Source organism: Elgaria multicarinata, chromosome 8, assembly GCF_023053635.1.
Source record: "Elgaria multicarinata webbii isolate HBS135686 ecotype San Diego chromosome 8, rElgMul1.1.pri, whole genome shotgun sequence".
Taxonomy (NCBI): domain Eukaryota; kingdom Metazoa; phylum Chordata; class Lepidosauria; order Squamata; family Anguidae; genus Elgaria; species Elgaria multicarinata.
This window is the reverse complement of record NC_086178.1, coordinates 56,429,834-56,451,195: the sequence shown is the minus strand read 5'-3', so window position 1 is coordinate 56,451,195 and position 21,362 is coordinate 56,429,834. Positions and strand designations below refer to the sequence as shown.

At 43.9% G+C, this 21,362-nt stretch overlaps 2 protein-coding genes across 4 annotated transcripts in view; one reads left to right on the top strand and one right to left on the bottom strand.

Moving 5' to 3' along the window:
- ARMH3 (armadillo like helical domain containing 3) overlaps window positions 1-13,204 on the bottom strand; it is a 131,313-nt gene extending 118,109 nt beyond the window's left edge. For 2 of the 3 annotated variants that reach the window (XR_010025729.1, XM_063132527.1), the window contains exons 1-7: window positions 13,152-13,204; window positions 6,615-6,726; window positions 6,157-6,213; window positions 5,885-6,031; window positions 5,200-5,307; window positions 3,788-3,880; window positions 1,499-1,573 (exon numbers count right to left, since the gene is read on the bottom strand). Coding sequence is in view for 2 of the 3 variants with exons in the window: in XM_063132527.1 (XP_062988597.1) it covers window positions 1,499-1,573; window positions 3,788-3,880; window positions 5,200-5,307; window positions 5,885-6,031; window positions 6,157-6,213; window positions 6,615-6,716 (582 nt within the window). In the remaining variant the exon portion in view is untranslated. The remainder of the gene's footprint in view (window positions 1-1,498; window positions 1,574-3,787; window positions 3,881-5,199; window positions 5,308-5,884; window positions 6,032-6,156; window positions 6,214-6,614; window positions 6,727-13,151) is intronic. The other variant, XM_063132528.1, reaches the window with a different exon arrangement.
- A 1,810-nt stretch (window positions 13,205-15,014) lies between these two features.
- On the top strand, window positions 15,015-20,821 carry HPS6 (HPS6 biogenesis of lysosomal organelles complex 2 subunit 3). The gene has a single exon (XM_063132517.1). The coding sequence runs from the start codon at window positions 15,791-15,793 to the stop codon at window positions 18,242-18,244; it is 2,454 nt and encodes an 817-aa protein (XP_062988587.1). The 5' UTR covers window positions 15,015-15,790; the 3' UTR covers window positions 18,245-20,821.
- The last annotated feature ends 541 nt before the right edge of the window (window positions 20,822-21,362 follow it).

Sequence of the window (21,362 nt, the reverse complement as noted above, 5' to 3'; positions counted from 1 at the left end):
TCCCTAGGTAACTCATTCCATTGTAGTACTGCTCTAACAGTCAGGAAGTTTTTCCTGATGTCCAGCTGGAATCTGGCTTCCTTTAACTTGAGCCCGTTATTCCGTGTCCTGCACTCTGGGAGGATCAAGAAGAGATTCTGGCCCTCCTCTGTGTGACAACCTTTTAAGTATTTGAAGAGTGCTATCATGTCTCCCCTCAACCTTCTCTTCTCCAGGCTAAACATGCCCAGTTCTTTCAGTCTCTCTTCATAGGGCTTTGTTTCCAGACTCCTGATCATCCTGGTTGCCCTCCTCTGAACACGCTCCAGCTTGTCTGCGTCCTTCTTGAATTGTGGAGCCCAGAACTGGACACAATACTCTAGATGAGGCCTAACCAGGGCCGAATAGAGAGGAACCAGTACCTCATGTGATTTGGAAGCTATACTTCTATTAATGCAGCCCAAAATAGCATTGGCCTTTCTTGCAGCCATATTGCACTGCCGGCTCATATTCAGCTTCCAATCTACAACAATTCCAAGATCCTTCTCGTTTGCAGTATTGCTGAGCCAAGTATCCCCCCATCTTGTAACTGTGCATTTGGTTTCTATTTCCTAAATGTAGAACCTGGCATTTATCCCTATTAAATTTCATCCTGTTGTTTTCAGCCCAGCACTCCAGCCTATCAAGATCACTTTGAAGTTTGTTTCTGTCTTCCAGGGTATTAGCTATCCCACCCAATTTTGTGTCATCTGCAAATTTGATCAGCGTTCCCTGCACCTCCTCGTCCAAATCATTAATAAAAATGTTGAAGAGCACTGGGCCCAGGACTGAGCCCTGCGGTACCCCACTCGTTGCCTCTCCCCAGTTTGAGAAGGTTCCATTGATAAGCACTCTTTGAGTCCGATTCTGTAGCCAACTGTGAATCCACCTTATAGTTGTTCCATCTAGCCCACTTTCAGCTAGTTTGTTAATCAGAATGTCATGTGGTACTTTGTCAAAAGCTTTACTGAAGTCAAGATATATGACGTCTACAGCATTCCCACAGTCCACAAGGTTACCTTATCAAAAGATGAGATCAAATTAGTCTGACAGGACTTGTTCTTGACAAATCCATGTTGGCTTCTAGTGATCACTGCATTGATTTCAAGGTGTTTACAGATTGACTTCTTTATAATCTGCTCCATAATTTTCCCAGGGATGGATGTCAGACTGACTGGTCTGTAGTTCCCAGGTTCCTCCTTTTTGCCTTTGACTAACAACACACTAGAAAATTAGGCTCAGAGTATTGTCTCACTCCTTTCATACCAAGTTCATAAACAACATGGATGAAGAGCTCTTAAAATCTAAGCAGTTACTATAGCAAGAACAAAACAAGATTAAAGTAAGAGAGAAGTTAACATGTTCCTGACACTCATCTTAGGTTTGATTTAAGCAACATCAAGTAAAAATACATGATTGATAGGACTGCACAATGGGAAATTAACTGCCCAATTCAGAGATGAAAGGAGGAGGAACTTGCCTGTAAGATAGCTTCAAAGATGCTATTAATCATCACATACTCCAGGATTGTGTTTTGACTGATGTTATCCGTCACCTGAATGAAACCAAAGGGATTTGTTTTTTTTAGAACCTAAAATGCGCTCTCATCATTACTATCCATGCAAAATTACTCTACTGCACTCACTGATCCATGATAATTTTGATTATCTCTACTTCAAAGAAGTAGTAATGAAAGAATCCACCCATCCCTAAACTATGTCATTTTACTCTCCTGTTTTTTGCATAAAGAAACCCATTCTTTGTGGGCTTTGAGTGTGTTAGAGCTACCTGAACGTCACTGATTTTTGGCATGACATGAAACACTATCTTAATTTTATTTAGTAAAATATTAATTTTACTTTGTCTTCATCTGTATCATTTCCCTTTAATGATTTGGTTTTAGATTATATTCCATCCTTCTGAGTACTTTCCAAATATGTTACTTTATGGGTTCGGCAAGTTTCTGTAGCAGTAATGTAACTGATACTTCAACACCAGAAGTATTATTATTATTATTATTTATTTATTTATATAGCACCATCAATGTACATGGTGCTGTACAGAGTAAAACAGTAAATAGCAAGACCCTGCCGCATAGGCTTACATTCTAATAAAATCATAATAAAACAATAAGGAGGGGAAGAGAATGCAAACAGGCACAGGGTAGGGTAAACAGGCACTGGGTAGGGTAAAACTAACAGTATAAAGTCAGAACAAAATCAAGTTTTAAAAGCTATAGGAAAAAGAAAAGTTTTTAGCTGAGCTTTAAAAGCTGCGGTTGAACTTGTAGTTCTCAAATGTTCTGGAAGAGCGTTCCAGGCATAAGGGGCAGCAGAAGAAAATGGACGAAGCCGAGCAAGGGAAGTAGAGACCCTTGGGCAGGCGAGAAACATGGCATCAGAGGAGCGAAGAGCACGAGCAGGGCAATAGTGTGAGATGAGAGAGGAGAGATAGGAAGGAGCTAGACAGTGAAAAGCTTTGTAGGTCAACAGGAGAAGTTTATATTGGATTCTGAAGTGAATTGGAAGCCAATGAAGAGATTTCAGCAGTGGAGTAACATGGTCAGAGCGGCAAGCCAAGAAGATGATCTTAGCAGCAGAGTGGTGAACAGAAACCAACGGACTGATGTGAGAAGAAGGAAGGCCAGTGAGAAGAAGGTTGCAGTAGTCCAACCGAGAAATAACCAATGCATGAACAAGAGTCTTGGCAGAAGAGACAGACAAAAATGATTGAATCCTGGCAATATTATACAGGGAAAAATGACAGGATTTAGCTACTGCCTCAATATGAGGAATAAAGGAGAGCGAGGAATCAAATATAAAGCCAAGACTACGAGCTTCCTTGACTGGAGTAAGTGTAACATCATTGACAGTAAGAGAGAATGAGAGATGAGGAGAAGGTTTAGGAGGAAAAACAAGCAATTCAGTCTTTGCCATATTAACATGGCTATCTTTGCTTCTTATGGTAGGAAAGATACTTTTGAAACTTAGTTTTATTTGGCAGAAGCCTTTCCTTAATGACCAGCCACGGTTCACTGTACATTTTGCTTCTTTAAAATCTATTTTAAAGTTTTATTATGTTTTTATTTTATTTTATCTTGTATACCGCTCCAAAATTTTCAATGGGGATGGTATATAAATATTGTAAATAAATAAATAAATAAAATAAGTTTGCAATGTGCTTAAGTCCTGAAGCTCATGTATTTCCATTAGATCAGGTTTAATTTATCTCTCACCAGTTTTTCTTTCTCTCTTCATAATGCTTTGGCCTTGTTCCTGGTTAGCTCTTGGGGAAAGCTGTAGGTTAGCATGGACAAGATTGGGTATTTCATTTTCTTTGTGTATATTTGTAAATAAATTTTAAGTATCAATAAAAATTTGAAATAAGAAATAGAAATCAATTACATGCTCCTGCAGGTAGGCAGCAGAGACAAAAAGGCTTTTTTGGGGGGTAAATTAATGTATCCTCCCTAAAAATAATGTTACCAAAAAAACCTTCAGTAGACAGATGCTAAACTATTTTAAAATAGGAACTGTATTGAAAGCACATCCATGCATGTGGAAGAAAGCAGCTTCTCATTAATATAGAAAACACAACAAGACTGTAATTTAGGAATTACAAGACTGTAATTTAGAGAGCAGTTGTGTCCACAATAGAAACATTGATAAGCTGGGAGTTAAACTGCCCTTCACAAGAGTTTAGGAATACAACATTTTCCCAGTCTGGATAGTAAATACTTCTTATAGTTAACCCATTATCTTTTACTTACAGTGACCAAGCAGAGCAGTAGCTTCAGGCACAAACTCTTGAGGCTTTCAGAGCCTTCTGCACAAAGCAGAGCATCCAAACTCTCCATCAGATTCTACAGAAGAGAACAGTTACTATGAAGCATTGCCCATCCAGAGTGTTTATAGTTCACCAACGCTGATGCTGTGCTCTGTACCATACTGAATCCCATCAGTAGGGCAGGACCTATGCTGGTAAGAATCCAAGTCAAGATGTCTAGCTAATATCCTACTGATTTATATCAGCCTTCCCCCACCTGGTACCTCCAAATGTGTTGAACTACAATTTCCATTACCCCATGTTTATTGACCATGCTAGATGGGGATGATGGGGATTGCAGTCCAACATATCTGGAAGACACTAGGTTGAAGAATTCCAATTTAGATTATTCCAGTCCCTAGCAGATATTATTTCCCACCACAAGAAATACAAATATCACCTAACACAGGCTTTCCATTAATACAATCAGGACATATTAAAGAAACAATTCTCCCCAGAACAATGTGGATTGCGACACATAATTTTGTTCCTTCAGAATCTCAGCTCAGACTTAAAAAAAGTTTACCCTTATGGTTGAAAACATAAATCTGAATGTGTAAAGCCTGCATCTCCCGAAAGGAACCTTGGCTGGGACCTCCCTGCACTGTCTGGTTTTGCTGCAATTGTCAAACACAATTATACTGTAATTATACTCCCAAGGTATATACTCACAATTATACTCACAATTATACTCCCAAGGCTCGGATGCAGTGCTGGAACAAACAGTCACCTTTCTTTCACAGGCATATAATAGCCCCCCAATAGGCATGATACATTTAGTTTCAAAGTATCTTCAGGGATAGTCTATTCGAGGAGTGTTGGGTATGTGTGTGTGTAAGCATAACATTACTCTAGCCAAGGGCTACTCTGTTACCAGCTTAACACATTTCTATTTTTGAACTTCAGCTGCAGACCACAATTTTACTATAGAGATTTATACACTGGATTGTATCCATCCCTCACATGGCACGACTTCCCCGTCCCCTCCCTTCCCCCATACATACACTCCCAATCTATTTGAGTCCCCCAACCCACTGGAGCAGATTTGGGAGACTGAAGGCCAAAAAAGAATTTTGTTCCATTGGTAGAACATCATTGGATACAAGCCACTGTCTCGAAGTCAACATAGCAACTGTAGAAAAGGTGAAATCTACTAATGTTTCTACTTTGTTACCAGTATTCAGAAGGCCAAGCAAGAAAGCAGAGTAAAAACAAAACCATGAGAAGACAACCTGACATGAACTACATTTAACTAGTGGCTCTGTCCACACCTGGGAGACACTATGTTCAATATGCTTAACAATAGTTTACTATGTCTACACTGCCCTTATTGCAGTCTAGCAAGTCCTCACTCACCTTCATGCATAGCTCAGCCTTGTCAAAGCCCATCAGCATGTTGATGATGTCAAAGCCAGATGTGGATTTGTTCTTCTGATGAACCCCACGGATCAGGGCACATAGCGTCTGCAGCAGAAAAAGGGAAAGACAGGAATTGTTAGACAAAGCCTCCACACCACCAAGGACCACGTTGTACCCCAGAAGATTAAAGGCACATTTGGGGTGGGGGGTTTAATCTCTGATTAGTGTAATACAGCAGGTCGATACTACAGGCTTTTTTCTCTTCTATGTCTTTACAGAAGGAACAGGGAATATGTGGCCCTCCAGATGTAGCTGGACTACAACTCCCATCATCTATGACTACTAACCATAGTTCCCATCCTTAATTTACAGGATATTTAGTCTGTTTACTTTTTGCATTTGACATATGTTTGCATACAACTACTCTCAAATGCAATCTTAAATCAGTGACTATACAAAGGCCAACCAAGAAGCAAGCAAGAGAAAATACATTATTATTGTGTAAATGTTAACAGCACCTCAAGAAAGGATATCTGGTCTAGCACAATGAACTAGCATGTATTTTAGTGGATCTTAATAATAAGCTGACTCTTTCCATCAACAGCATTAATACAACTGTCACTAGTTGCCTGCCTGTATGTTTAGCTCAATGGAAGATAAGGCCTGACTGTGAGAAATGCACCTGTAATGCATTGACCACTCTGATGGGATGCTCTTCTCCCAAGGCTCGGATGCAGTGCTGGAACAAACAGTTAATGTTATCTTTTATCTTCATTAACTCTTCACCATCTAGAGACTCCAGCTTCCCTTCCAGGTATTCCAAATTCACCTGTCAGACAAAGAAGGAAAAGTCAATTCATGGAGCCACTGAGAACATAACTAAAAGCTGGAAATCAGTGCCTGGGAGAGTAAACATGCATTCAGAGGAAGGAGGATGGTTTTAATCTCTATTACCTTCATCAGGAAGAGCTCCTCCCAAAACCGAGGGTTGCATTTACTGGGATCTTCTGTCTGAAACAGAAAGGAATTGCTATTACAATAGCTGCTATGAACTGGATACAAAACATTTTTCTTATTGCACTATTTTAACCATTCTATATCCAGGAAACAACATGCACAGAAGGCTCTTGAGGTACAGCATACTTCCTTCTGCAAATTATCTATAGTAGAACCCACTGAAGAGACACTTCAAAAATAGGATGTCTGCTCCAGTGCAGAGATATATTCTTCAAAATAGGAATGTAAAAGCATAGCCAGAGACACTCCATGAGGCAGGATTAATTGCTCTCCACACCTCGTTCTTAAAACTTGATATTACTAATATATAAATACAATATACGGTATATAAACTGAGAACAGGATCCAGATATATGAAAACACCACAATGACAGGAATAGAAGTACAACCCTTACCATGAAGATCTCATCATACATTAGCACAACCTTCTCTTTCAAGGGTTTCTTACTAGCCGAAGATTTCCGAAGCAATCCACCTTTCTTCTCAGCTTGTGCCATGGTTTACAACCTACAGATTGAGAGACATGCTACATTTCAGAGAAGCTCTCTAGAGATAAACCTCCATAGCCCTCACAACTTCTCAAATTATGCTTATCTCAGCAATTTAAGGTGCTCACAAAGCACTTCATAGTCATTACTATATTATACCTTAGAATCATCAGGGTGCTATATAAATAAATAAATAATAATAATATCATCTGGGTTATTACAGATGCAACATTTTTCCTACATGGGGGTATAATGTATACAAGGTATAAAAAGGTTTACTGAAACACAATCGTACATTTTATTACACATACACATGGCAAATAGATATGCACATGATTTCTACACATAATATTTTTCTTTATACCCTACATAGGAACCATTTCACATGAAGTATCTTGATAGGTAGGGGATGGGTAGGGAAAGAGAAGGGTGCAGATTCTTTTAAACAAATGACAAATTGGACAGAAAGTCTTGCCAAAAGGAGCCCCAAAAATCCATGGTCAAGCCAAAATTCAAACTCAGAACTCCCATATACTGCTCAGAGGAGCATTATAGCTCACTCAGACAGATTTTAACAGCTCAGAACAGTAAGTGTAAATCTAGTGCACAGTGAGGTGGGAAATAAAAAATTCCTGTGCCTTATTTTTCTACAGAAATTTTTCCATTTCTTAAGTTTAATCTTAGCAATGGATGAATGCCAATTGCAAACATAATATTGGGTAAGCTTGGCAGTTTCAAAGTTGTAGATTAGTGGTTGTCGGCATATCATGTACAGTTCTTTGGGCTGCTAAAATTTATTAGTGTGTCAACAGCTTTCAGTACCTCTTTTTCCCCTCAAATATAACAGTTAAAAGGAAGTATGTGCTCAAGACTTAAAATTTTAAAAGTATTCTAATAAAAGTTTTGACATAATAGAACATTTAAATTGCATGAACTGTACTTTATTTTTCCCATCATATATTTCAAGTCAAATACTTGTGATGAATTGAGCCCCAAAAAAATAAAGACTTTTTTAAGCTTTGCTGTTTATTAAGTATCAGTAAACTAACATGTTCTAGGACTTTAGAGCCCAGGGCATCAGAACATTTTCCAATGCAAGTTACCCTAATTTGCAGAGGACAGTCTCTCAGTTCAAAGATTTCCAGAAAACCCGTATTTGTAGCAGCTAAGTAAGGAAGCAAGAATTGCCATAATGCATACTAGCGCAGGGTACAAGTCCTACTGATTCAGTCCTGACTTGGGTCCTGGTCCTGTTACCTTAGGGACTGCCTCCTCACGTACCAGCCAAACTGTTTCCCAAGACCTGACGAAGAGGTCCTTCTCTGTGCCTTTCCTATGATGGAGGCATGACAGGCTGAGATAAGAGAAAATGCCTTTATCAGAGGCATTATGTTTCTGTACGCCAGTTGCTAGGGAACAGGAGTAGGAACGTGCTGTTGCACCCATGTCCTGCTTGTGGGCGTCCCATGGGCATCCGGTTGACCACTGTGCAAACAGAAAGCTGGGCTAGATATGCCTTTGGTCTGGTCCAGCAGGGCTCTTCTTATGTTCTTATGACACCATGTAACATGTGAAGTGGCCTTAACAAATGGTGTCTGACTGGGGACTATTTTTTCCCGTTAGATTTTGTGTGTGTGTGCACAGGAAGTCACAAAATAAGTGTTATACTGCCACCAATCTCACAGCCTATATGAAATTTGCAAAAGTACCCTTTCTTTTCTTTTGCCAGCATCTCCCCCTTATCTGAGAGCAGTGTATTTAGGATCTGTGTTCACGCAGGTTATTAGAGGTAAAGCAGAAGAAAGGACATGTGGCAGTTCTGTTAAGGCACAATAAATAATGCACATAACAGTACAAACATCGCAGAATGTGTGCAGTGCCTAAAGAGCTGCACAATTCAACCTACAGCAGAGAACGCAGCAGAGAAAAAATAGCATAACTATTCCCCTCCAGGAGCATTTTCAGATACCTCTTTCAGACCACTGAAGGGATTTATTTTCTGCAAATACCAGGCTTATGAAGCAAGCCATAAAGCAGTACATTCCTACTTTATATCTGTCTGGGATAAGAGACAAACTACAGGAACTGTAACAATTGCTACCTTTGTAGAGATGCAAATTTTTCAGAAATTTTGACACCATGGAGAAAAACTGGCTTCTGTCCCATTCCCCACCCCTCGGAAGAAAACTAAAACTTGTAAGGAACTGGAAAAATATGCAATACCTATTTCTTTAGCACTGTTCACAGATATTAAGTCACTTTGTCACTTTAGGAACATAAAATGTATTATGTATAACTTGGCTTTGTCATAAACTGTTTCATTAAAATGTTAAAATCAACTCAGTAAATTTGAAAGTATTGTCTGACTAAACTATACTTTTAAATTTAATATACTGAACATGAGCAGATCAAGTTATACATAATACAGTTTAGGAATTTCAGCAAGTAGCCCCTGAAACAGATGAATTATCCCAGAAACCAGGAGAAACAGGAAGAGATGGAGCCAGAGGAAGACTGGTGTACAACATCTGTTCATGCTTGAGAGCAACCCAGTAGAGTTTAAGGAAATCTAGTCTGAAGGAAAAGCAATTGAGAGCTTATTTCACCGAAGAAGACCCTTATTGATTAGGAATGGTAATAAAACATATTTAAGAATATTTCCACAATCTCAGCCTTTTATTTGAAGAATGCACATTTTCTTCACATATTATAATACAACTCTAGTCAAATGTTGGGAAATTGAGCATGACTTAGAGTATCCCTAAACGTCTATCAGTAAGATACATTATATCAATAAGTTTAATAAGGAATAGAAGAATTAACTATGCTGGGAAATTTCCAGAAAATATTAGAATATTTTCTCCATGGCTTCAACATTTCCAGAAAATGTACATCTCTAGTCTCCCTATAAAGGTCTTCTTATTACAGAGATTTCAGAACTCATTTTGGGGGAATAAAAGTTGGGTAGCAATATAAGTGTAACATGTGTTACACTTTATTCATCATTCTAAAAAAAATCATAATCCAAAACAGTTTTTCAGAAACAAAAGCAGTCCTTGGGGAAACAAACTGGGGGTGGGGGGCCGTTTCAATTTTTTTCCAGTTTTCTCCATATCTTTGGAAAATAGTGTCTATACCTGATGAGTGTAAGCAGATCTCCCTAGTGAGCATATGTGATCCAAGTGTAATGGACTACAGTTATCACCTTACTAGAACTCTTTGTTTACCATACTCACAGTTGTATAGAACATTATGGTAACTGCAAAAGAGTTTAAGTTCATGCACGAAAACTGCTAGGTCAGTTACATGTTCTCTCTCTTGAAAAGCCTCCTATTCTAAGAACATAAGAAAAGCCATGCTGGATCAGACCAAGGATCCATCTGGTCCAGCACTCTGTTCACACAATGACCAACCAGCTGTTGACCAGCGATTCACAAGCAGGACATGGTGCAATAGCACCCCCCTACCCATGTTTCCCAGCAACTGGTGCATATATAGGCTTACTGCTCTTTCCTTGTATCATGGGAACACTATCTATGCATAGTGTTCTAGAAACAGGTAGACAGGGAGAGGTGAAAATTTGAACAGGCTTCCATCCTTCACCAACAGAATTAAATACTTTGGGCAGCAGCATAAGACTGTGCACATCCACTCACAGTGCTCTAATTGGACTACAGTTAACAAATCAATGTCTGAGCTAATAACATGCCATGCCTCCAGTTCAATGTTCTTATATGGGGATAAAGAAATATTCTTCTTGTATACCTACAGCCAGGAGTTGAGGAGCAGATTTCAGCATTTTTGTTGGATGTCCAGAAAGGCAAAGGATTCTAGGTCCCTTTGTAAATTGAGTGCTACTAAGCACCCTTCATAAAGTGGGTGCTACTTAGAGAGGCAATATGATCATGCAGACAAGTTCAAGCTTTCAACAAGGCTAGAATTGGGACATAGAATACACATGCATAAGGGAAAATGCTAGAGGCAACAATTAAACAAGGCTTTGGTCCTTATAAGTCCCTAGATTAAGGAATCCAAAAGAACCCATGAAAAGCACAAATATCCTCTTTTTGGAACTTCAAGGGTTTGTTTGGTCTCATGGCCTAAAGAGATCAACAGTACTGAAGGGGGGTTCTCTCTCCAGTTTTATAAAGAAGCAAATTTGGTTATGAGAGAAGCTGAAGAAATAAATTATTTCAATAGAGCACTTGTGAGGTTTCCATGCAAGCCAACAGGATGAGCTAAAACCCAAGATCCCTCAACATCACCCAGAAGCTGAGCTCAAGAGAACAGTGTGTGGGATAGATCACAGCACTCTCCCAACAGCCATACTGAGAGATATTTTTCACATGTAGCAGTTTGATCCTGCAGTATGCCACACTCAGCAATGGGGTGGGGGGTGGGAATGACAGCCATTCAGCCTCCATTTTCAAAGAATGCTCCAAATGCTATGAATTAACAAGGGCCAGGATATTGTCAGCATGCAACACTTGTGAACCTTTCAAAGTTCTCTCTAGCCACTGTAAAGAGATTTTCAGACCTGACTTATGGTTGCAAGCTGAAAAAATAACCAAATAATGGTACCAAACTTTACTAAATATGCTGAGGTTGGAATATTACTTGAAAAGGAAGGCTCTGTACTAAACATTGCATTGTAAAACACTATATTTGAAATCAAAGCTTGAAGTATCCTCTCATGACTAAAGCTCATTGCTTTCTATTGCCAGAGTTAAAAACGAAAAGGGAACAAAATTAAGTCCACAGTGACCTCTCCCATCAGAACGGTCTACTCTCTCTCTTTAAATTGTGACCTGATAATCAATCTGCATATTACAGTGTAGTTTCTTCATGTAACTGCTTCCATGTAAAGACATTTTGACATTCACATTAAACCAAAGAAGTTATTATACTAGGGTGACCATATGAAAAGGAGGACAGGGCTCCTGTATCTTTAACAATTGCATAGAAAAGGGAATTTCAGCAGGTGTCGTTTGTATGCATACAGCAATTGGTGAAATTCCCTCTTCATCACAACAGTTAAAGCTGCAGGAGCCCTGCCCTATTTTGTATCTGGTGAAAAGGGCAGGGCTCCTGTTGTGATGAAGAGGGAATTTCACTAGGCACTGTATGCATACAAATGACACCTGTGGAAATTCCCTTTTCTATACAACTGTTAAAGATACAGGAGCCTGTCCTCCTTTTCATATGGTCACTCTATATTATACAAGCAATCGCTACTCACAAGATCACAACCTTGTGCTCTATGTTAATTAGTCCAGAACTATTCCTGGTTCTGCTGTCACTTCCATCAACACAAATTAGCATGCACTAATATGTGGCAGAGAAGAGAGGGAAGAATCCACCCTTGAAACACCCTAATCATTTCCTTCTAATACTGAATCAAAGTTTCCCATACATGTATGAATGCAGATAGAACCACACCATCCATACACAAAAGGTAGATATTAGCAGAATTGGGATAACTCCAAGTTTTAAAGGAGTACACAACACCTTAAGGGAAAAAAACCCTGACAAAGGGACCCACTCAAAAAAGCAGTCTAATCAAAACTCCATGGGCACAGAAAGTTGATAGACTGAGGGCAGGGGAGAACTGAAAATTGGGTGTAAGAGATAATAGAATGGAAAGTGGTTGGACAAGGAGAAAAGAAGACACACAGAGACAAAGAGGATAGACAGAAGTTTCTATTATCTGGCTAGATCATTTGCTGATTCAGACTGAGCCGCTATTTTAAAATGTCACTAGAAGCGAGAGCTGCAAAATTAATGTTGTTAATGTAGCTAGATCGGACACAGGCATCCAGTTTGACATCCCAAATTTTTGTTTGAAGAAGGTAGAAATTAAACGCAGGGGTACATTATCCCTGGCTCTGTGGCCCAGGAACCACGGAGAGTGCGTAAACACAGAAATACCTGGGGCAACAAACTTCACTGCCCAAGGAAGCCCCTTACAACTTCTAAACCACAACAGGGGCAGAAAGATGAAAGCACCTGATGAAGAGGGATGGTTGAACTAGAACAGGAAATGCATAAAGGTGCCTCGTGGGTAGCTCCTGCATGCCTGCCTTTACCCCACCCTAGCCTGGCTCTACAGGGAGTCAAGCTATCTTCTCCCCATCCCTGAATCGTCTCCCTATACACACACAACGACACCCTCACGGATACAGGCCCCTTGTGTCCCCACCGCAGCAGCGTCGATTTAGTCCCCACAGACCCTCTCCTTAAAGAAATCCCATCTAGACCCCAATACGCCTCCCTCCCTTTGCCCTTATCGTCATGTTTTATTGCCCGACCGCATGCAACGTTATTACGCCCCGGGCCCCGACATCGAACCCCAGTAACTCCGTCTCGGTCATCAGGAAATCCGGCCTGAATAACAGAGCGGGGGTACAACCGAGGCCAGACCCCTTGTGAGGGAGGGGAACGTACCCTCTGTTACCTGAGCGGGGCGACCGCCTCCCTGTGCGCATGCGTCACCGGGGAGCCTTCGCCCCGCCCTTCTTCCTAACACGCAGGCGCGTTCTTCTTGACCGCCCTGGGCCCTCCTACTATCGTTTTGTGGGCGCTGGCTCTTTCTCGGTCCTAGTGCGAGTGCGGATGAAGGCGGAAAACAAAGTAGAAGCTTCGAAAGTATAAAGGGGGAAAGGCAATTTGGAGCAGCCAGATCCCAGCCTCGTCTTCTCTACCAACCCCAGAATTGATGATGAAAGCAGTTGTAATTCTCACAATTCAGTCTTATGCAGTTTTCTTACGAACTGCTACCTATGACAAAGACCCATTGAACACAAGGGGACTTACTCCAGAGTAAACGTTCATAGGATTGGGCGGCACGGTCCACCGTCGTGTGCATAGGAATCCTAACTGGAAAATTATCTCTCGTCCGCCCCCAACCATCGTGCTAGAGAAAATACCACGGGGAATCTGCTTCCAAGATCTATGGCTGCAATCCTACACCCACTTACCTAGAAAGTAACCCCCTTTGAATTCAATTAAGACCTTTGTTGCTTTAATTAAGCCATTCTTAACGCACCAAAGGTTAATTAACTCTACTCTTGTGTAGATCCGGTTACCATGTAGGAGTTTTAAGCAGTCCGTGTTTACAGGCTCACACAAACAGAAGTGTGCAGAAACTCTAGTACACTATCCAAGTAAACTCATAAGAAGACCAAAGCTGTCTAGGGATTGTGTGCATATTATGCACTGCGGCGCATGCTCACTGTGGCGTGATATATTGTTGACATAGTTTTTTGCTTGTAGTCAGCAGATTTATAGGAATTCCTTATCTAGAATGGTTGCTCTCCAAATTTCTGCCTTGCTGATATTCCCGGCTTGTTTGTAACCCCAGATTATTTCCTGCTTCTTATCTCTAGAAAAAAAATGATGCAGAGACGGAAAATTTACCAGCAACAAGTGCGTTTTTGGATCCAGAACACTCTTGGAAAAATAAAAAGCCTGGTTAGTTTTGCTGTACCTACACGAACCTACAAACTCGTGCACACCATCTTTCCTAACCTATTCTCAATTGCTCCTTTGCAAATAAAGATGGGTAAATTTCCATTTAAAATGCATAGGACAGATTACAAAATATATTCCTAACTAATACCCTAAGTCTAAACACACATGCAGTCTAATTCTATGCATGTTTACGCAGAAGTAAGTCCCACTGTGTTCAATGGTACTTACTCTAAAGTAAGGGTGCAAAAGATCTAACCTTTCTTCAAGGTAAGATAACGCCCATTAATTTTAGGAGTGCTTACTTACTTATAAATGAGTGCGTTTATGTGCATAGTCAGAAGTAAGTTCTATTCAGCTGCTGCCTTTGGTGGAAATTTTAACCCATTACTACACATGGCTTAAGTTGTTTGTGGACTGCACAGGATATTAGAAGCTTAAGCTGAAATCCTAACCTTCAGCCTAAATAAGAATGCAAAAAAACCCAAGATAAGGACTGTACCAGATTCCTCCCACATTCGGCCGTAATTGAGTTCTGGAAAGTAGCCCACGTCCTCTCCTCTCTTAATGGGCAAAGAGAGACTTTAATTTAACTGTGGCTCTAATAGCTAGATGTCTTCTTTCCTTTCTTGTTTTCATTTTTACTCTAGAGTAAGTGCAGGGCCACAAGTCAGATAAGGACCCTAGCGGGGCTTTAAAACAAAATGAAAAGAAGTTGCTAAACGCACATTTAAAGCGAAGCCTGGTTTGGTCTTCAGGGTCCCTTTAATGCAGGGCGGAGCTACCAGATAGGCCGGACAAGGCGGCCGTTCTCTTCCAGCCGCTGCGCACTACGGGGAGGGGATCAGCCGCCGGGACCGCGAGGTTTTAACCTCATCGGGCAGGGACGGAAGTGAAAGAGCTGGAGGCAGTTGGGGTTTGGCGCCGAGGTACGGGGAGGGGAGCGACTCCGCCCGGAAACGAAAGGCCTCGTGATTGCAGTAAGGAGCAGGGCGCTGTTCCTCCTGGACCTGGAGAGAGGAGGCAGCGCGAGAGGGCTTCTACACTAGCACGCCCAATTCTGTGCTAGAGACACGCCTGGATCGATCCATAGCGCCGCGCCCGGCCTCCCCGGGGCGCATAGGAAGAGCCGCTGCCTTCCCTCAGGGTGCGGGAAGCGAGACAGGCGGGGAAAGGGGAAGCAATCTAACCAGCTAGCACGAGTGGGGACAGGGGAGCCGCTGCGCTTGGGAGTAGGTGACGTGGGACGCAGCCGGGGCGCAAGGGAAATTGGTGACTCCCGGAGACTAGAGACCGTCAGCAGCAGCGCGAGAATTAGCGAGCAGGGCGCGCCGGAGCTGGCGAGGTGGAGCGGACGGCGCCTGGGAGCTCCGGGGAAGGCTCGCGCCAAGGAGCGGGGCTCTTCGAGGACGGAGGTCGCGAGGACATCGGAGTGCTTGTGGGGGTCCGGCGAGAGGAGGGCGTCTAGTCAGGCTGAGGCGCTGTTCCCAGCTGGAAGAGACGCGGCAGCCTCGCCACGGGCAAGGCGAGCTAGTGAGGAGCTCCGAGCTTGGCCCTGCTGCGGCTCGTGCGTCTCTCTCACCTCTTTCCCCCATGTGGCCGGCAGCCGCTCCGAGATGAAGCGAGCCGGGGCGCTGCGGCAGGTCTCGGACTGGAGCGACTTCGTGCGCGGCCGCTGCCTGCGGGAGCTTCTGGAGCAGCGCCTCCCGAGCGAGGCGCCCAGCCGCATCGTCGCCAGCCCTGACAGGCAGCATCTGCTTCTGCTGTGGAACCAGCCGGACCGCGAGGCTCGGGTCGTGGCTTTCCAGCGCCTCGGCGTCGTTGGGAGCGACTTGGAGCGGACTTGGCAGCCTCCTCAGCCGCCCGTGGTGGGATTGCTTTTCCTGGAGAGCCCCGCCACAGCCATCTCCTGGGTGCTGACTATCATCTGCGAGCAAGGCCGGACTGAACTCTGGCGCTTTCTGCCTGCTGCGGGGTGGCAATTGCTGCAGAGCCTGGAGCTCTGCCATGGGGCCCGGGCCCGGATTGTCTCCATCTGCAGCTGGGATGGGCAGCTCGTGTGGTGTGAGGAGAGGCCCCCATTGGATGCCCAGCAGATCCCAGAGAGGAGAGCCTTCCAGTACTGTATCTGTACCAGAGGCCTTCAGGTTGGGGAGCAGGGAGCCCAGTTGAGCCCACTCAGGATTGTCTTGCATAACAGCCCTGTTTACCAAGTGCTGGCCTCGCCCTCAGGTGTCTTCCTGGTGCCCACCCCAGCCACCTTCCCAGCTATCGCCAAGTTTGTCCTCATCTGGCACCCTGAACATTCTGACATTGTCATTGCTGCTCCGTCCAGAGGATGTATTGGCACAAAAGCCTTGCAGCCTGGCAGTGAAGTGGACTTCAAGAAACTGGTGCTCGGCTATGTGGGACTCTTGGCGGCCATGGAAACACTGGACATTCATAGCTGTGCCCTCTCCAGCTGCAAAGGACTCTTCCTGGTTACCAAAACGGGTGCTGTGGATCTGGTTCAGCCTAATGGGGTGTGGAGGCCTATCTTTGATTTAGAGGGCTGGGCCTTAGCCCCAGGGGAGCAGGTCCAGCTGAAGGTATTTGGTGACACTCTTACCTGCTTGCTGGGAGGGGCCCTTTATCTTGTGGACCTGGACAGTAGGCAGTTAATAGAAAAGAAAACTGTGAGCATGGAAGAAGTGCTGTTTTTGGACTTCCATGCTGAGGACGAGGAGGAAATGCAGCTTCTTGCTCCAAGTGGCATTTACAGCCTTGACTTCTCTGGCACTGACAAGACCAGCCAGCCGGAGCCTAACCTAGTGGAGATGGTGTTTGAAGAGGCCTGCAAGTACTATCAGCGGCGGAGCCTTAGCAGCTCCCAACTCACCGTAGAGAAACTGAAGAAGGGGGACATGTTTCAGGCGCCCATTGCGCTGTCGTCTATCCTGTGCCATAGCCTTGCTCCCAAGGAGAGAAGGTCCAGAGCCCTCCCAGAGCCTTATGCCAAACTGCTGGGCACAATGCAGTTAGAACTGCAGAGCTACCAGAACCTAGAATTCCTCAAGTCATGCGTGGTTGGGGCTTCAGAAAGCGAGGTGCAGAGCTATGGTGAAGCACTTGTGGAGCAGGAGCTCAGCCGCCTTCTGCACTTGGACTTGAACAGGGAGAACCTAGCATACCTGAATGCCATCTTTGGTTCCTTTCCTGGGGCCTCCTGGAAGGCCATCCAGAATCACTTGCAGCTGCAACAGAATGGCGATGGTGTTTTAGTAGCCAGAGCCACTCCAGATGTATGGAAGAAAATTCTGGGGGGACCTGTGCCCAGCCTGAGCAAGCAAGGGGAGGGGCCAGTAAATGGCGTGGTCCCCCTCTTTGAGCTTGTCTGCCTCTCTCTCCACCAGTTCAAGCCTAAATGGCTGCCGCAGTTTGTGGAGCTGTCTCAACAGTATATGGGTGCCTCTTGGACTTACAGCAACAAGGAGGGCCCTGAGGGGGGTGTTCCCCTCTACAAGAGAGCACTGGCTGTGCTGCCGAGGTGTAGGAGTAGGTGCTCCTTGGCCGAGGGGGAAATGGAAATCGAGCTCCTGCTATCTAGCCAGCGTCCCAAAGCCATCCTGCAAGCCATGGACCTCCTTATCCGGGATGGGCGATGGCAGCGCGTGATGGAGGCAGCCAAAAAGTTCTCCATGCTAAGCCCTTTGCTGAACAAGGAGATTTTTATTGTCCTCTTGGGAGAATTTTGCCAGCACAGGGCACTTGACCCTTACTTAGACAAGTTGTGGGAGCTCTGTCCTGCAGATCTGAGTGCTTCTGATGTCCTGAGCATTATTCAGCAACACGTAGCCCCAGCAGAACAGGACCCCTCTCCCTTCCCTTCAGACAGGACAAGCCAGATGACCATTGGCCTGCTCAAGCCCCTATTGCACAGACTGGCACAATGCCCATCGGGCCCGGCTGAAATTTATGCTGACGTCTTACACGGGCCAACTTTTCCTCCACCGACCCCTCCCAGGGACCAGCTGGTTGTTCCAAAGGCAGTGTCCCAGGAAGAGCAAATCCCCTTTCAGAACCACACATAGCGCACATTGTGTGAGGTGGTGTGAAGCACAGAGGCGGAGATAGGCAAAAGGGCATCTCAAGTAATTGCTCCTGGTAAAGTCGGGAGCTGCAGCCTATGCATCCCGCTTACACCCTACAATCAGCATGCTGTCCCTACCAAAGTGGGGGGAAACCCCAAAGATTCTTATACTGCCAGTGGGTTTATTTGCAAGAATGCATAGCTGGTAGCAAGGGATGGAGGTTTCTGGTGCCTTAAGCAAGAGCAGTTAATGCATATCGGAACTGCACCATTGCTCACATAGTGAGACTAGATGAAGAACTACAGCTGATGTACTCCCATCCTTTTATGAATAATGCCAGTGGGTAGGAGTTAAAATCTTTCTCTACATCTTAGTAAAATGTCAGTCTACATCCATCAGTCATATTTGCTTGTGAGCTTTGTGTAACTGGGGAATTGCCTTGCTTTTATTACCTTGAAGGTATGCTCAAACTTCCATCATTATGTGCATTTACCTTTAGCTGTGGGGGACTTTTTTTCTCCTGGCAATAAGCCAACTGTGGACTGTCAAGTTTCATTAGCCAGCATTACTTCCTCATGAAACTAAAGCTTTTGAAACTCCCTGCTTGAGAGCATGTCAGCTGTCTGCTTCACTGTTTTGGGAACCCACTCCTCAGATGCACCCAAGCTCTTAAGCATGCAATATTTACCTGCAGAAGGGGAAAACCCAACTGTTTCCACCACAGATACATACTTGCACCTTTGCCCCCTATAGTGGCCTTATCTTTTGTGTGTGTTTTTAAATGGTGGAGGCTGTCAGTAGAGAGGGTGATTCTGTGTTTCACTGGAGTAGTCCATACCTTGCATGCTTGCAGGGCAGTGTAACTCTTGCCTAGTGCTTTATCTATGGGTCCCCACTGACTTAAGCAAATCCTTCTGTGTTACAGAAGAAAGAGGGGGCTTGGACCAATGCTGTAATGCACTCAGCCTGTGACATTTAGCAGTGTCTTGGCAATTTCCCTGTTCTTCCTAAGTGTAACTTCTTATCAAGAATGAAGAGACTATTCTACCTGCCTAGGTACACCTAGCTAGAGTTTCATCACTGTAGCCTTCTCCCACAGATGAAACAGGACGAATTGAGGGATAGGGGTATTAACTATTCCAGGCAGGAGTGATTTTTTTTCTTTTTATAGGTGGCATTGAGAATGTGGTTTTAAACCTTGTGAAATTGCTCAAATCGTTTTTAAAAGTGCAAAGATTCCTTCATGTGGCACAAAGAAGACAGATAGCTTATTGAGTGAAAGCAAGTCAGTGCACGTTGGTTCCCTCTGCTCAAAGGATAGGTTTAACAGTTGTGGAAGAAGGCAATGGGAATGGTCTGGGCTCTTTAGATACAAGGTCATGAGCTTCTTGATATTTTCTAATATTGTTTATGCTTTCTTTAATTCTTCTCCCCCACCTTGTAGAATTTGTTGGAAATCTGTTTGGTGGCAAATGGACCCCGGTCAGACAAGACCCTGTCTTGATACTGAGCTGACTGGATTTCAAGCAAATCGCAGGTGCTGTGACTAGGCCAGGTTTGGGCAACTTGTGGCCCTCCAGATGTTTTGGCTTACAACTCACATCAGCCCTAGCCAGTATAGTAAGGGATACTGGGAGTTGTAGGCCAAAGCATTTGGAGGGCTACCAGTTGCCACTTCCTGTGGACTAGGCCCAAGCCTTCAGCAGCACCTCAGCAATCCTGGAAATTTTCTGTGTTTTCCTTTCTGGCTGCGAGCTACCCCCTTCTGGGGGGCGGGATGAATAAGTAGCAGGACATAGAATCAGCTTTGGATCTCCCTTTACTCCATCTCTACCAGATAGCTAGAAAGATATGGAAATACTTGGGGCATGAAGTGTGTTACTGAGGAGAGTGAGTTCCATTCTGAAACATCTGTACCAGAAAAGCCCAAGTGCAGGACTCATACCAAAACTAGGCAGCCCATCTCTACAATACTTCCTATTGTTTACAGTCTCCCTTCATGTTTTCCAAGCACCCACAAGCTTCCTCAGCCTGGAGCCATTTCTAAAAAAAAATGTAAGAGTGAGAACAGAGTAAATCTTGCCTCTCTTTAAAAGTTCAGAATGGAGTGTGTAGGTGCTTGCAAAAGCTGAAGATGGGAGAATACTTTATCTTTCCGAGCTATACACAAGCCTCTTCCTCCTCTTTTTGGCAAAAGTAATGAAGCTTTGACAGTGCTAGTGTCCACATGGTTTGGATGTTCTTTCTGATGTTACCTTGGTAATGGAGCCTCCTAGGCAAGGGAGAGAAACTGTCCACATAATGTCTTTGGATGGTATGTGCCCTGCCCAGCTTGAGTAACTTGGCAGAGGGACAGGAGGGTTCTTTTTATGCTAACCTTGACAAACGAGTTTATTCTATTTTTAATGCATTTCTGGTATTTGAAGCCATTTCTGTGTCCTGTATGCAGTATTAAAAGATGATGGCCAACCTTAAAAGAGAAGTCTGTTTTTGGCTGTGAAGTATCTGGTGTGTGCATTGTGGGCACCCAGCTGTGTTTGTCTTTTCTCTCCGAGCTGTTGATTCAGTCTGGGCCTCACTTGTTAATAGGGAACAATCCCAGCAGATAAATTGCAGCCTGACCCAGAAAAGTCCCTCCACTAAGAAAACAGATTGTTGCTGGGAAGGGAGACTGCAGTGAACAGGCTATCTTGCTAGCAATCAATGCACCTTTGTCTGCTGAGTCATAGCACGAGAGCTGTGCTGGCAGCTGCTCAGCTTCTTCTGTGAAAGCAGTTATGGGGTCACTGTCTTACCTTTAGTTTCCCTCACTGTTGCCTCCAGCAAAGGGTGGTGGAGGTTAAAAGCGGCCACTCAAGCAGAAATAATGCAGAGAGGTTTTATGGAACTATACAATAAAGCCTGGGAAGAAGGAAAAATAGTTATAAACTAGCCTAAAATTAGGCTTCATTTCATGTGGTCCTCCAGATGTTTTGGCCTACAACTCCCATCAGCCCTGGCCAGCGTGTGGGAGTTGTAGGCCAAAACTTCCAGAGGGCTGCAAATTGCCCGTCCGACATAAAGGGAGTGGAGTTTGGATTGTCTTGCTATGCATCAGGAGAACAAGAAGCCTCTTTAG